Source organism: Phalacrocorax aristotelis, chromosome 2, assembly GCF_949628215.1.
Source record: "Phalacrocorax aristotelis chromosome 2, bGulAri2.1, whole genome shotgun sequence".
Taxonomy (NCBI): domain Eukaryota; kingdom Metazoa; phylum Chordata; class Aves; order Suliformes; family Phalacrocoracidae; genus Phalacrocorax; species Phalacrocorax aristotelis.
Window position 1 is genome coordinate 102,264,314 of NC_134277.1, and position 16,622 is coordinate 102,280,935.

A 16,622-nucleotide genomic window follows, 5' to 3' on the forward strand; every position below is an offset into this window, starting at 1 on the left:
TTCTACATATGCCATGTCATGTGCAGCTTTTGAGCAGTTTTCTAAAATCCAAAGGAAGGTGGAAAGAAGAGAGGAAACAGGACAGAGCCCAGTTTACTGAAATGGGCCAAGTAACATCCAGTAAGACTGAAGGTTGATAACCAAACAGAAAAAGGTACTTACAAATAAAAAAGAAACAAAATCATCGTTTTGTTACAATGCTATACTAACTAGGTAAGCTTGTCTCTAACCTAGGTGCTTCTAAATTGTACAAAAATAATGAACTGCACCCCTTGAAAATTCTACCAATTTCCTTTTTCTTCTCAATCTCACTTGCATAGTTAAGTGACCTCCATCTTATCAGAGCTTTTTTCTCCTTGCATAGCCCTACCGTAATTGGCAATTTTCATATGTAGATACTGAGTAAGAAACAAACCTACCATTACTGCATAATAATTTTAATGATTCAAAGCAGCATCTTCCAGTCTGTGGCTCTTAACTGACTGCTTTTTAAGTGTAAATTCATGAAGACAACACAGCAGCAGGAAGTGGCCACAGCATACAGGGAAGTCTGATCTTTACCACATTTGATTTACAGGTATAAGAGACAACTGACATTATAGCTTATATGGAGCTTGTTTCTGGGTTCCCAAGCTCTCTGGACTTTAAGGACTCCCCACACATTCTCTCCTTCAATCCTCAAGGTGTCTCTGGGGCCATAATGCTAATGAAGAGCCTTTCAAGCCCCTGCAGCCATATCCACATAGAGGATGAAGAACGTCAATGGTAGAGGCAACTGAGTCAGGTAAACTACTAATGAGAATTTCTGACACATCCATTTCTTTCCACGGCATTTATTCACTGGTGCAACTGTGTAGTCTACCTTGAAAAATCACACCCAGCCTCCCAAGAGTTACCAATGGTCATAATCATGAAAGTTATGAAGACTCGCTATGTTGAATTACAGTTGCAGTCTAGCATGGTCTTTCAAAATGGATTATTTCAAGAAATGCTGCATGAAGTTGTCAGTGGAAAGTAGGAGGAAAGACCAAAGACCTTACCTGAAAATTTCAAAATTAATTTTAACTTAAAATACTCAGAGAACGTGCAATTTAGAAGTTAAAGAAGAGATCCAAATTCTGTTTAAGTGTACAACTGAACATAGTTTCTTCAGTGGTGGATTTCAACCGTTGATTTCACATGACTATTATCATATCTACAGAAACCTTTCCCCACGCCCTACTTCCATCCCAAAACCTTTCAGTGATACCTTCACAGCTGTCAATATTGACTGTGGAGGGGCAAACGATTCAGTCACAAGGCCACAAGCGCCAGTCAGCAGGCATGCAAAAAGAAGAGAATGAAGTCCTGCCCACAATTAATGTCTCTCAACATTCAGGAGAAAGATATGGTGAGTAAAAGGACTGGAAGATGATGATACCTACAGAAAAAATGGAACAGGTGGTGGAGCCAACAAACCCTTTGCACTAGGATGGAATTTAGGAGGAATAGTTCAAGCACTTCTGTCCTTACAAAACAATCTTCTCTTGCCTAAGCACCATTTGTCTTGCCTACAATTTTTCCTTGGGACTTTGCTGACCAAATAAAGCCTCTCCAGGTTCTGTGTGCCCACAGTGACACCAGCAGGAGAAGAGAAATGCAAGAGTTTTGCTATAATTTCTCCTTTAACCAGTTCAAGTCACTCCAAGATGTTGCTTTTCCTTATTCTAACTTCTTCCTTCCCCCTAATTCCCTTCTTTGAGGTTAAAAAAAAAATAATCTCATATTTGCCTGAAGAGCATTCATTGACTTTCCCCGATTTCCAATCACTTCTTTCTAGAATCAGGCTCTGGTTGCTATGGAAGCTAAAAATCAAAACTCCGCTTACAGCACAGAGGATGTTTTTCCCCCAGCAATTACGAAAAGAACTGTACTTATGTAACAGTAACATATCTTCACAAATAATAAACTGCATATGATGCTTTGAATTGACCTAAACAACTGGAAAAAAAAACCTCAATCCATGTTCAACGTTTTCTCCTCCACTCAAAGTACACCACCACAGAACTTAAAGGAAAACCTTTCAGCCTTGAGTGTAAAATTAATAAAAATGAGTGTTACAATACACAAAGAGCATTATGACTTTATAGTTTCTTTTAAGGTACTTAAATTTCAAAGCCACACAAATCAAAAGTAAATGTAAAAGTTAGAATGCCTGCGCTAAAGTGCCTTTTGCTGTAAACGTGTAAAAGCATAAATGGAAGACACATTAACACAATCTTATGCCAGGAACTATAAATAACATTCCAAAAGCTGAAGAGGCTTTTTTTTTTTTTTACCCCTTCTGCAAGACTCTCTAAGATGTACAGGACTTATTTAAGTGCATAAACCCTCCACAGACTGACCTCACTATTCCCGTCCCAATAATAGCCTAGAAGCTCTGCTGGGAAAACTCTTGTGGAAAAATCACTTTCATGTGTGTAGAGATTAAAAAAGTGATAAAGAATCTTCACCTAATTTCATATAATGGGGAGAGGGAGGAAAATACTAAAAATTCAGCACCATTTTCCTCCTCATTAACTCTTTAATTTCAAAAAGTAATTAGTAATGTGGTATTATTATTGCTCTTCATTATATTCCCACTGACTGAAGCATTTTCATAATGTTTCAACTGAAAGTTCAACCTTCACTTCCAGATTCTTTATAGCAAAACACAGGCAAGGTAGCATAGTCATAAACTATGTTGGTCTGAATTGCCTCAGAACCGTATTCTTAAAATTCATCAGCCTCCATACAGATACCAGCGGTTGGTGAAGTTTCCCCACCTTAACTTCTTCCTGGACCGATACCTTCGCACATGCTGTATGAATGACTCTTCCTTGCTTATTATACAGAGAGATCTAACATAATTGAAGGTAGAAGTTTCTGAGCAACAGCTGGCTGAACATACAGGTGAGAATATTTACAGATCAATGACATCTAGTTCAAGAACTGAAGTTTGACAGGCAACTGGTGAAAAGGTTTCCTGTAAAGCTGCCTGTAGTAATTCTGGGTGCGCTCTCAATACATACAAGTTATCCAAACAAACAGCTGAAGTGGAAATTCTGCATCAGGTTCAAAAGAGGTCACTGGGAAAAAAATTCCACTGCAATAGGAGCCTACAGAAAAGCAGTTTTCACTCCAGTGGAATACCTTAATTAGTGAGTACATTTCTCCAGGGCATAAGACTTCTTAGGGTGCTTGAGAGATACCTTTTATTAAGGGCTTAAGGAGCAATTGATGTGTCTTAGCCTTCTAGAAGATAAAATGGTAATAAACAGTATATGTTCCTTCTGCCCACTGCAAACTCTAAAGCCATTTTTTTCATTCCACCTGGGCAAGTATCTGCATAATAGCGCATAAAGTTATAAGAAACAAATAATGAAAAGATAGCTTACGTACAAATATAATGAGAAGTAAAAAAATAAGGTGTGCCACATTTGCATTTAGCAACAGACAGGTTTAGTTATTTCTACATGTGAGAGATGGTAACACATCTATCCACACACCTTAAGTTGCTCATCCACAACCCTTGTGACTTCTCCAGCCATGGATTCAAGTGTCTCTTGGATTGGATTGGAGAGTGAACCATTCGCTCCTGCCCAAGAAGCTCCACTGAGGTGATACAGATTTGGTAAGAGCTGTAAGACGGAATGAATAACTTCAGAAAAAAGGCTCATCACTACCTGTCTTCACATCTGGACAAACAGGAGGAAATCTCTCTGGTAAATCAAAGTCTTTCTAAATTAGAATGATTTTGTCACTTTAAATACTACCTACAGCTGATCAGCTGAAGAAAATACTCTTGTCACACATTGTTATTTTAACTCCCCCAAAAGAGAAAAGCTGCAAGCACACGCTGAACTACTCTCAGTATTACTAGCATGCTGGGAAAGACTTACTGTTTTGGAGTTCTTAGCATCCCGCATAAGCCGTTCTGCAGATTTGACATCTTCCTGTACAGCATCCACACCACAGTTTCTTAAAGAGTTGAGATGATCTTGCACTTTTACACATATTCTGTCAATCATCTACTTGAACAAAAGAAATATAAAAGATGAAACATCAGAGTGTTGGTCAAGTGCAAACTGAATTTGGTCCCAGTAGCAAATCAACAGTAGCATCATGAGATTTGTAGTGACAGTGTAACGATCTGGAAATGCATGATCAGAGCTTGGAGGTATATCAATGCTACTGAGGAAAAGCATTATGTCTCATAAAGACACACCTAAACATTGGAAGAATAAATGAAACTTTACCATTAAAAAAGATAAATGCTTTGGAATATTTCCCCCACAGTTACTTCCAGGATAACTGCAAATAACCAACAAGTTATCCAGTTCCAAGTGTTGTTCTGTTTTTTTGGAGCAAGTATAATGCTGAAAGTGTTGTCAATATACCTAACACTTAGCTCCAAAGGTCCCTGAATTGTTAAGAAGTTCAGGTAGTAAAAGAAAGCTCTGTTAAGAAAACTCTGTTACTATCCATTTAACAAACAACAAGCAAGAACTGGAACAATTTTGTCTAAGCAAAATGCAATTGCACAGGCTTCTGGGGTTTTCTTTCAAAATGTAAATATTCCTAGTAGCAAGGGAACTGTAATGACCAAAGCTGAAGTTTCCATCAGACCTTTCACAGTGGGATAAATTGAACTTAATCTGTATCTGCAACACAATTCATTCAACATGCTGCAAATACGGGGCAGGTGGTACATCTGTATCCTTACAAGACAAGCCAGTAAGAATGCCTGACATATAGTCAGTTTTGATTAAGATGTAAGGGGCAGCAAGATATAATAGTTAAAAGCCTTTATCAGCCCAGACAGCATTAATTAGAACTGGCTATTTGACATTTTGAAGCAACATCTGAGTGCATGTATCATCATCATACAGAGTCTTGAGTTCTAGCATCTTATATCATTAGGAATGAGAACTGAAATAATTTCACAGCATGCTCCTTTTCTGCTCCACATGACTCTTCCTCTTCAAAGGGTTTTGAGTGGTTTTGTGTAAGTACAAAAACCTAATTAATTATTAGACAGTGGAAAAGTCTCATTGGGACATCTGGACTTAAAAAAAAAAAACAAACAACCAAAAAACACAAACACCTCCCCCTCCTCCAAAAAACCCCCACAAAACACCAAACAAAAAAACCCAACAAACCAAACCACTCTGGGAATAGTAATGCAATTCCACCACACTAACTAGAGAATCTTTTCCAGCTCTCATTTAAAACTGTTTTAAAAACCCATCCTTATTGCACACAATTTAGTATAGAAACGAGTAATTTTATTCTATTTTCAAAATAACAATTAATTACATTTACTGAAACCTGATATGTGTGGTTGTTGGAGAAAAGCACAACTAAAACCACAAAGCTATAAAAAGAACTAAACTTAATTAATGTGGATATTATTAAGTTGGGAAAAAAAAAGGTGGCATTAGAACAGATAAATTACTAAAATAAAATAAAGTTGTTGGTCTTGCAGATTTTAGTGCCAGTACATCTCCACATACCATTTTCTCTGTTGAGAGGTTACGGTATAATTTCAGGTTCTACTAATAAAATTCTGTCCCATTAAGTTTTAATAACACAGGTAGAAAAAGGCCACTTTGAATTAAGATTCCCCCCAAAAAATGCAGAGAACAGAGAGAAATTTCATTTCTGGTTTGCTCTTCAGCTGAGTAAATTCCTCTCCTGTTTGCTCGAGCCTCCTATTTGCACTGGAACACAAGTAGTGCAAACATGGAAGTAAATTTGAAACGAAGCCCATGACAAGTTTTGTTCCACTTTACACCACCTTGCTTCAGTGGTGGACTGGAGCTGAAAACAGCCCTGACGGGTACTGGCAAGAAATACACTAGAACAGAGAGAATGGTAAACTACCACAGAAAATGCTTGTAGTCGTCTCAAGAGGAAGAAAAAACCAAAACCACCACCACCACCTCCCCACCCCCAAAAAAACCCATAACAAAACACACCACCAAAACAAAACAAAAGAAAAAAAAAAAAAACCCCAAACAAACACCCAGAAAAACATGTGTTAGTAGTTGACAAAACACAAGTCTCCCAGCTTCAAGCGGTATTTTGGGCTGTGTTAGACAGGAAGCTTTTGCAGCTGTCCAGACTATAAAGCACACAGAAGACTTCTACCTTCCTTTGCTCCCTCCCTCCAAGTAAAGCATCCCATAATAACCACAGTTCTGAAGGTGTAAGGTAGATGATGACTTCCTCTCTAAGGCTATTTGCTCTGGTGGTACCTAAGGGCACTTTTACACGGTTGCTCAGTGCTAGGCAGACAGACTGGAACCGACTCAGGCACCAGAACTGGCAGAGCCTTATGATGATGCCTGTCGCACTGGTGAGAGCCTGCTGAAAAGTCTGACTCCTGAGCACAAATGAATTAAACTGTTCCCGGTTCCAACAGTAGTTCATTCAGAAATAGCTCAGGAACTCTCTACACAGTACTACTATACATAAGACCTCCCTCTCACAAAAGCTTTTTTCCCTCCAAAAATATTATAATTGAAAATTATTATTTCTTGGGAAACAAAGTATATATGAGGCGCATCTTGCTTTAAGCTACTCTGAGACAATGAGAGAGAACTCTGTTCCCAGGCAGACTTTAGACACCGAGAAGAACCCGTAACGAACAAGTTCTCACCTGCTGAGTGGTACTAGTGACAATGCCTTGCTGCAGCCGGTATGCTTGCTCCTGTAGGTACTTTCTGGTCTCGTGATTACGAAGCAAGTAGTTTTCTATCTAAAAATCAAAGCCAGATTAGGAAACCAATTAGACTCTCCACATTATAATATGCTTTCAATTTTGTTGCCATATCAGAAATGGGGACTGACAGAAAAAACTGCCTGAGTATTTATCATTTGCAAACGTTATTCTGTGTGTGTCAACGCTTACTAATCACACTGGCAAATATTCATTCACTCACAGACTCGTGAAACATCATTAAACACTGTGCTTTTGCCAGTGTTTTCTGAATTTTGAAAAATTTAGGAAGTTACACTGACAAAAGGAATAGATCCAGGTTTGAGAAATATTTGAAGACTCTATCCATAAGTGTTGTAGAGACCATGATGACACAAGATAGTAGATTCATTTCTTTTAGACGTATTTGGCCTACTGCGAAGACACAGATTTAAATAGCAGTATGGTCTGGAGAGAAGATTAAATATCTAAAAGTGCCTAATTGATACAAGACCCTCAGTTCAAAAGTTACTTGAGGCTAAGTAGCACATAAGTGCTCTTCAAAGACAAGTGATTCCGACTGTCCTGGTTTTAGCTGGGATAGGGTTAATTTTCTTCCTAGTAGCTGGTATAGTGCTGTGGTTTGGATTTAGGATGAGAATAATGTTGATAACACACTAACTTTTTAGTTGTTGCTAAGCAGTGCTTATACTAAATCAAGGACTTTTCTGCTTCCCGTGCTCGGCCAGGTGCACAAGAAGCTGGGAGGGGGCATAGCCAAGACAGCTGATCCGAACTGGCCAAAGGGATATTCTGTCCCATATGCTGCCATGCCCAGTATATAAGCTGGGGGGAGCTGGCCAGGGGGCAGCGATTGATGCTTGGGAATGGGCTGGGCATCAGTCAGCGGGTGGTGAGAGGTTGCAGCACTTTTTTCCTGGGTTTTGTCTCTCTGTCGTTTTCCTTTTAGTTACAAATTCGTATTCTTAAATTGTTCTTATCTCAACCCATGAGTTTTCTTACTTTTGCCCTTCCAAGGGATGGGGCGGTGAGTGAGCGCTTGTGTGTTGTTTAGCTGCCTGCTGGGTTAAACCACAACACCTACGCACAGCTGCTGGTCACAGCCCACCACTGTCACCAGCAGCGAACATCTACCATCAGCCAGCTTAACGGCACATAGATCAATCCCCTAATGTGGGGATTCATCAAAGGTGATGAATCTGGTCTGAAAGGAAGAGGAGAAAAGGATGGGTGGAGTGGCCAGCAGGTTGTGAGACAGAGACTAATAGGGACTGATGGTCACCTCTAAACCTGTATCAGCAGCAAGAACTGGAACAGCCTGGCTATGCCCCACAGCAATGTGGGGTTTATCCGGTTTGCCCACACTGTAAGTAAAGTGTGCTGCAAAGATACCGGGGCTTGGGAGGTTAGCTACTATGTCCATCTGGTGCTGGACCAGGGCCAGAAGCACTCTCATTGTACTCAAGCTGTGGTGCGCTGAAGCTTATGGACACTCCTGATCCATCGGTCAGTGCAGTCCCTGTGCTGGGCATGACAGTTCAGTCTGCGCGGGGAGGTGTTCCTGTGTGCGCGGAGTTAGCTGTGTTCACAGCACCGCTCCAGAGACTTACCTGTTTTTGGACAGCACTTCCTCCTGTTGTGTAAAGAAAGCCTGAACCACACATGTTAAAACAAACTCAGGGGCTCTTCGTACATAATGCCTAATTAACACAGAATTTAAATCCCCATGGCCACAAGCTTCATGATATTTTTTCAGAGATGCATCTAACATTCTAGATATAAACCTATCTACAATTATATTAAACGAGATGTAAGAAATATGTCCATCCCCCATGAACCAGATTTTTTAAAGCAGAACTTAGATAATTTTCATGCATCAGAAAAGGCAATAACTACCAGCACTTTTCCCTGTGAGATTCACTTTACTGAAAATTTTTTTACTAATAAGGATCACAGACATTTGCTTTTTAATCACAGTTAGCTGTAAGAACTATTTGTAAAGTCTTTATGACCTTACCCGGGCTGAAGGAATCTACTTACTAAAGAGATGTGAACTGTACGCTTTCTGATTGAGCAGGAGGCTCATTTGGAGCTCACAAGATTTACTATATTAAAACTCAGCTGGGACTTTTATAACTCATGCAAGTGGAACAGCTACAGATACTGTCAACACCTCTTCATCCAAAAGAACATGTTGGTGCAGTAGTTTATTTAGGGCAACATAGTGTGTGAATTTTTTATGTACAATACAAACCACAGGCAGTAAATGTTTTTGTCCTCCCCCAAATTAAAAAGCATCCTTTGTTGTGTACAGTGCTGACTGCACTTTTTATGCCAAAATAAAAAATGCGCACCAGTAATTCTGTGCACATGGAGATACACACAAGCACATACGTAACAAACATGCCAGTTTCTAACTCTCCCTTCCACAGTTATGTGCACAGCAGTACAAGGTCTAGCTTGTGCTTATGTAGTTATGAAGTTTTGATACTACACCATTGCATTCCATCACCCTTCACTCCAACCATTCTTTGGAAAAAAGTCTTACTTGCTCTTGCAGCACTTGATTACCATGTATATGTCCACACAACAAATCTAGCCTAGAATTCTTACTCAGCCAAACATGAAATCACAGCTACTTAAAATTATTACTTTATTTTTAGTGGTTTTGTTTCTGTACTTTGGTGGTATACAGAATACCTTTTGCAGTGCCTCTTCTGTTTTCTCAGGGTTTGTTTTGAGTGCTTGGGAAGCATCATTCATCGGTATAGGCATGAATCTCAAGGTGTAATTCCTACAAAAAAATAAAAGAAAATATTTTTTAACAGTAGAGGTTAACCTAATTACTGTATCTCTTTATGAAGAATAAACTACAAGGAAGAAATATGATGCATCTAGCTTGTCCGTGGAAAGTACCAATAATGTATTTTTCACATTTGTAAGTGGACTAACTGGTGGCATGCATGCTCATTTTTGCTGCTAATTCTTCTTTGCCACTAGGTAGAGGTGGAGATCAAGGTTGGATTGCTTTTTCCTATACCAAAACAGAACGGGGAGTGTCAGTGCCTACTGGCAATTCTATCAGATCTAAGTCTAAATGGAAATATTCAGCAACAGACAGATAGCAACTAAGAGACTGAGCTCTGAAAATTTACTATTTATTAACTTCTTGTGTTTACAACAATTTGAAGACGCTGAATTTTGAATAAAAGCTAACAAAACAAGCATATCATCTCCACATTGCTTTATGCAAACAATTGCTCCCTGCATTTCACTTATTTGTCTACAATATATTTCCGTAGCTTTGTCCATCTGCTGTGATGTAAGAATAAAGACAGGGTTTTGGTCTTGAGTCAAAATTGTATTTAAACTCTGAGAACATAAAGTGGCTAGCATGACACAGTTAAACCTAAAATGCTACATGCAGTGGTATGTCCACACACCTTCAGATTTGAATAAATGAAAACAAAAAGCGCAGGAAGTTAAAACCTGGAAAGAAAATTATTCTTCCTATTTTTCAATTAGCCTTAATTGCCTGCAAACATCTCTTCCTCCTCCTTTGGCTGTCTGCAAACGTCCCACTAACCGTCTGTTCCTATTCCATCCAAAGCTACATAAATATGGTTGGAACCGTCTGTTTTTGAGCACTTTAAACTTGACAATTTCAATTGAGCCAACTCTGTTGACTTCAACGGACCCAACCCTCACGAAGTGTACTAACTCCAACAGCAGACACCTTAACTACTGTGAAGCTCCAAGGTTCTTTCACTTCCTCTCCCACCAGTTGCTTAACAACATGAAACACCACTCTTTGAAGGACAGTGATCATCTGAACGGCCAAACACACTGATTCCTCATTGATACTACCCAACATTTTACCTTTACTGATAACGGAAGACTTCTACATTTCTTCCCCAACATAAACATGGTTATAAATAGCTGCCAGTGGCCAGCAGTTACTCACGTGGCATCAGCAAGGTCCCTATCCTTCCACAGAGTCCCACTCTATCACAGCTGGAAAATTAACTTTACTTTCTAGTTGTCTTATCCTTCAGAATTACTGTGCCTACTATATAAGCCCGGTTATATGTCCTCATGTAATACTAAACAGCAAATAATTGGCTGTCCACCAGCATGGGGACAATTTTTAAATGTCGAAGATACCGAGCTCAGTGGCAGGTAATAATTACAGAACTTGCTGATTGCTTCACTGCTACCTGACAGGTGGGATATTTATTTAGTTAAAAAAAAAAAACCCAAAGGTAGATTTCCAAGGATCTCTGCAGCTCTTTGTCATTTAATACACATTCATTGAAATTGATAATTGCCAGCTCTCATGCTAGTAATTATATGCTAAATTCAGTTAAGTCAAAGGCTTAGGGCACCCTCTGTCACACACACAGACACACATGCAGAGGAAGGGGGCAAAATGAAAAGCAAGGAGGTTTCATGGGCACACAGTCAGAGGCAGAACTTTAGAAGACCACTACCCTAAGGAAGGCTCTGTACTTGGTTTCCTTCCAGACAGACAGCATTGTACTGTAACGCTATTTTATTTTCATCTAAGAATTAACCAGCTTTTAGGGGCAAAAAAAAAAAAAAACCAACACCAAACCCAATAATTTAAAGCTTGCTTTTCAACTTCATCAGAGCAACATTCACGGCCCACTTCATTTTTCTCTGTTCCCTTTGAAGTCTAAAATATTCCTCCATTCTTCTTTTTATTAACACTCCACTTATCTCTTGTAACGGAGTACGTTCCTCTACCAACTCTACAATCCAGTGATTTCATAACACATTAATAGCCTCGGCAAAATACTTATATTTAAAGGATGATAAATTTTGGAGAGGTGCTCAAAGACTGCAAAGGATGTCTCAAAACCTCCTGTCTCTACCTCTACATACAGCATGTGTGACAACAGCCCTACATTTCGTCGTGTGTTATCTCCCTTGTAGTAAATTCTGCTCCCTTTATGACATACAACCTCTGCTGCAGAACAATGATTTTACTGCCTGTTTTTTTAAAAACAGGAATAAGATCATCTGTTTTGCAGGCTTGGGTATGTGAACTTCATGTTACTGCAAACGTCTCTAACAAATCCCAGTATTTCCCATCAGATTTTAGAACTTGTATTATTTCTTCAGACTGTCCATACAGAAAAAAAAAATTCTTCTAGAAATGAATATGGGGCAATGCCATCCAGTTCTACAACAGAGCGTGCTCTAGACCACAAATCCCACAAGCACATGCTTGCTTTTGTATCAAAATTACCGAGATAGAAAACCTTGTTTAACGGCCAGGCTGAACAGGATTGCCCACTACTCTCAAATGCTCTCCTGAACTGACACCTGTACCAGACTCTACAGAAGACCTCAGCATCTCACATCGCCTGGTTGGGACACCCTCGGGGTAACTCTACCAGCAGCCAAGCTCCTGCAATTCCCTTGCAGGAACAACATTTTCACACAACTTTAAGCAGATGAAGAAAAGTTGGGAGGAGGGAAAAAAGCTTCAGATTACTTTGGCCTGTTTTAAAGTCTGTTACAATCCCTCCCAATTCTCCTCGGCCTCCTCATCCTACTACGAAAGCCTAGCATTCCGCTTTTTTGTCTTTTGCTGCATGAGTATTTTCTTAAGAACAAAATCAAAACAACACACACAACATACATACCCCCAAGCATCTTCAGTGTATTTCATTCCATTTTGAGCAACAGTTCCTTCCTACAGAATATTGATGGTTTCATGTGGTTTTAGGAAACATATGGTGCAGTATGTTCTCAGAATGTCTTTGAGATGGATTGGTTTAAAGGCTAATTGTTTTCAGCCAGTATTGTCGGTCCATCTCTAGCAAGTTTAATCCTCTGTTGCTTGTAGCTTAGTTTGTGATATTATCAATGGCTTTAACCATTTAAAATGTTAGAGGAGACATAAAATGATCTTGGCTTTGAAGCTAAATAAATGAGATGTTGCCTCAACAAAGTGCAATGTCACACAATTGTCTGTAGCATTTCTTTTTTTTTCCTACTTAGTTGACTTGCTTTTGCCATAGGATTTCCCCCTCCTTTCTATTTACTTTTCCAAGCACTTCAGAATAGAAAAGTAAAGTTGATGCTAATCAGAAAATAAGCGTACTTTTCTAACAGACTTTCTCATAAATGCACACGCTATTGCTTCCTAAAAAAGAAATGTCTGCAAGCTGACAAATAACCTTTGCAAATTATTATTCACTACTATCAATGGAATCATTCCAAGATGATTTGCTTAATTATACATCGTTTATGTAATTTCCCCCATCAGTGCAACTGAATTCATTTTGAAACCAAGTATATAAACTACCAAGGTTTCATAAAACAAGTAACTTTATACGCTCTAGCAGCATGACCCCTCCGAGGGTTAGGATGCTACCCTAAGTAGTTATACAGTTTTGCAAGACATCTTGTCTAGAAACTAGCAATTGTACATTACCTTCACCTTCTAGACTCTTTGTTCCTCTCCAAGGGATTTAATGATACTAAACAACTGCAACTGCTGCTTAATTTAAATCTGTAATTTTTCCCTCATAAAAAAAGTCATGATAACATATAAAGAAATGTGATAGAGATGGAGAGAGATGAAAGTCATTTAGCATCTATCATTGGTAATGGCTGCAACTGTGAGTAAGCTCAGAGAAGCAAAATGACCCGGACCACAGTGATTATGATGAACAACTGCAGCTCCTGAGATAGTTGCTATTAGTTTCAACTTGCTGGGGGGGAAAAAAAAAAGTCAGACCACAAAGGCATGCTTCAGTAATCTTCTGTTATTATGTACAGCTTCATTCACTGACTAGAATAGAATTTCTGCATGCTATCAACACAAGAGAATGAATAAAAAGGAAATTATTCTCAAAATCAGAATTTTAATGCTAACAGCAGAACTCAATGGCCTTAATGCTGATAGAAGAGTATGGATGAAAGAACTATAAAGCCTTTTCCTATCCTTTTGAAGGATGTGAAGTCACACATTCTTCCTTTACATTAAGCACCCCGATGCTTAAAATTGAGAGCACTCAGCATCTTCAAATCATATTGACTGCAGTGAGAACTGTAGCTGCTCAGATCATTCAGAATCTAGGTCTTTGGCCTCTTCATCATTCATTCAGTTGCTTATGAACTTACTTTTCCAGTGCCACAGCTATGTCCTGGAAGCCCTGCGCAGTGATGTTGTTCTTGTCCCATATTACAGTTCTGAAGGCAGGTGGGGAGGAGGAGAAAGAAAAAAAAAAAGTTAAACAAGAACCACCAAATAAATCTGCATTGAAACATGGCATATTAAAATAACACAGCGCTGTATGTTCAAAATTGTATAGTAGAAGGCAACATTTTAAAAACCTGCCTTTAGTTAAATGCTAAAACCTTGAAATGACAGAAGTTAGGGACAAAGACAGTACAAAAATCAGTTTCCTTTTCTTTAAAGGGGACTCTGTACTATTTTTTCCATCATTAACATAAAAACGTAACTTGTCTAAAATGCAGTTAATAGAAAGATTTGGAGATAAAATTCCAGCTTTTTCCAGGAATACCATCAGAAATAAAGTTCAAATGTCTGCTTTGCAAGCCCACACTGAAAAACAAGAAAATTGCAGTAAGCGAGCAATCTCTGTTCTACATTGGCTATATGGTTACAGTAATAGAAAAAGGTATTTAAACAATTCATGCTGGTTGGTGGTCAAAATTTGCAGGCTATTGTATATTCAATCCCATACTAGCTCATTCAACAATTCCTGTGATTCCACATGCAATGTAACTAGCTGCCTGCATAAGCCATTAGGTTAGGTGCATAAATTGCAGCCCTTTTGAATACACAATAGTGATAAGAGTGATCAAGCCTTCCCCCTCTTCCCCCAATTTAGACCACTCAAGCAGACTGCCTGGCAATTTGCGAACACATGTTCAGAGATCTCATTAGTAGTCAGAAGAGGCAGGGAAGCAGATAAATCTTGCTTGTGCAAGAGCACTAGTTGTAGCTGTTCTTGAAAAAAAAAATAAAGGCACAAAACCAAACAAAGATTTCTGGTGTAAGAGGTAAAAAAATGACAGGGTTTCACAGATATTGACACTCTCTGCTGTTGCAGAATTATCCCTTCATTTTTTAACTGGAAAGATAGAAGTAAGGAAGAGCGGAAGAGAGATTCTACACCCACTTTGCAAAGATCAGGTATGCTTAGAGTCAAATCTTGGATATTTTTGTCATTGGAAAGTGTATATATTTCATATATATTCATGGTCAGTTCAGGTTAATACATTCAATAAACCTAAGCCACCTCTCCGGTGTTTTCTTGACATTTTCAATATTCAGTTTGGGCATAGCAATGCAATGACCAGGATCCCTGCTTCTGAACAAAATAGCCAGGACCATTCTGGGGAATTTCTTATCCTCCAGGGAACAAATGCTTGGAGACCAAGCACAAATTGGTCTCTTCACACAGGCAATACACTGAGGAAGGTTCATCTGCAGAGTCTGACAAGAGGAGGAGTGAGGATTAGCTTTCCTGATGGTGGTGACATGTTTAGAGGTCCCCATCCAGATTCATGCTGATTGAAGGCTTTTCTGTTTGCTAATCATATGCTGGATAGAAAAAAAGTGATATTCTCAAGCCATCAGTGCCAGACATGTGCTAAAAAGCCGTGAAGTTGTCAGGCAGATTAAGATGCAGGGAAGAGATGCCAAGGTCCATCAGCACTGAAAGCAGGGGAGAGGAGAAGGAAGGATGGTCCATGCTGCTACCCATTCTGAATTCCACATGCTCTTAGTTCTCCTGCAAACTGATACTCCAGAAGATAAAGAACAATTTCCTTTAGTTTCCCATCCAAGTACCGGAATTTTCTCTGCTGGGAAGACCTCCAGTAGAAAAGAGAGCAGAACAGAAGAGAGTGGCTAAAGCACTGGAACAGGGTTCCCAGAGACACTGTGGAATCCCTGTACTTGGAGATCTTCAAAACCTGCCTGGACAAGGCCCAGAGCAACCTCATATAGCTTTAAAGATGGCCCTGCTTTGAGAAGAACATTGGATTAGATGACATCCAGAGCTCTATAACAAAGTAATTTTTCTTTTATGATTCTAGGAAATTTAGAGCTCTCTTGTTCCAACAAGAGGTCTCACTGTTTAAATTTAGAAAATGTAATTTTCTCCAGTTTCAGTTATGGAATGTTTCTGCAGACACAATTTGCTTCTATTGTTTTTGCTTTGTGGTTTGTTTGGGTTTTTTTAAAAGATAAAAGGATGAGAATCTTTCCAAATGGAGACACTATAAAGTGGCTGTACCTAGAAGGGTTCTGAAGAAACACAGCTTGAGAATAAGCCAACAACTTCAGTATTATTAAGCCATTCTATCTTTTACTGCAGATACATTTCTCTTACCTGAGCTTGGTGTTTATCTGTAGGGCTTTTGCCAGCATCTTTGCTCCCATATCTCCCATGGCATTTCCACTAATGTCCACTTTTGTAAGAGAAGTATTGCTGCCCAAGGCATTAATAATGATGGCAACCTCAGTCTTCAGCTTGGAATCTGCGAGGGACAGTGACTGCAGAGGCTGCGGAGCACAGAAAAGGCACTGATAACAGCAACTGATAATGCACCCATTCCTCAAACATCAACCAGAAGAAGTTACAAGTTCCCCAAACTCTTGGAGACAGCAGTAAATATCAGAGTTATTTCCCTGTGTGCTGCAGACCACACGATAAATTGGGAGTCAACCACTTACAGCACAGGCAACAAACACATACACACGCACAGATTAAGTTGCAACACCATGAAAAAAAAATATTTTTAATTGACAGGTGCCTCCAGTTTCCTGTGTCCTGTTAAGTACAGAATAGAGCGGGAACATGAAAAGAGG

General features: G+C 39.2%; 1 protein-coding gene across 4 annotated transcripts in view; it reads right to left on the reverse strand.

Annotated features, from left to right (window-relative positions):
* CARMIL1 (capping protein regulator and myosin 1 linker 1) overlaps nucleotides 1-16,622 on the reverse strand; it is a 200,993-nt gene that overhangs the window by 50,516 nt on the left and 133,855 nt on the right. For all 4 annotated transcript variants that reach the window (XM_075084539.1, XM_075084538.1, XM_075084537.1 and 1 more), the window contains exons 21-26: nucleotides 16,144-16,316; nucleotides 13,901-13,969; nucleotides 9,443-9,536; nucleotides 6,683-6,781; nucleotides 3,921-4,049; nucleotides 3,528-3,659 (exon numbers count right to left, since the gene is read on the reverse strand). In XM_075084539.1, the coding sequence (XP_074940640.1) occupies nucleotides 3,528-3,659; nucleotides 3,921-4,049; nucleotides 6,683-6,781; nucleotides 9,443-9,536; nucleotides 13,901-13,969; nucleotides 16,144-16,316 (696 nt within the window). The remainder of the gene's footprint in view (nucleotides 1-3,527; nucleotides 3,660-3,920; nucleotides 4,050-6,682; nucleotides 6,782-9,442; nucleotides 9,537-13,900; nucleotides 13,970-16,143; nucleotides 16,317-16,622) is intronic.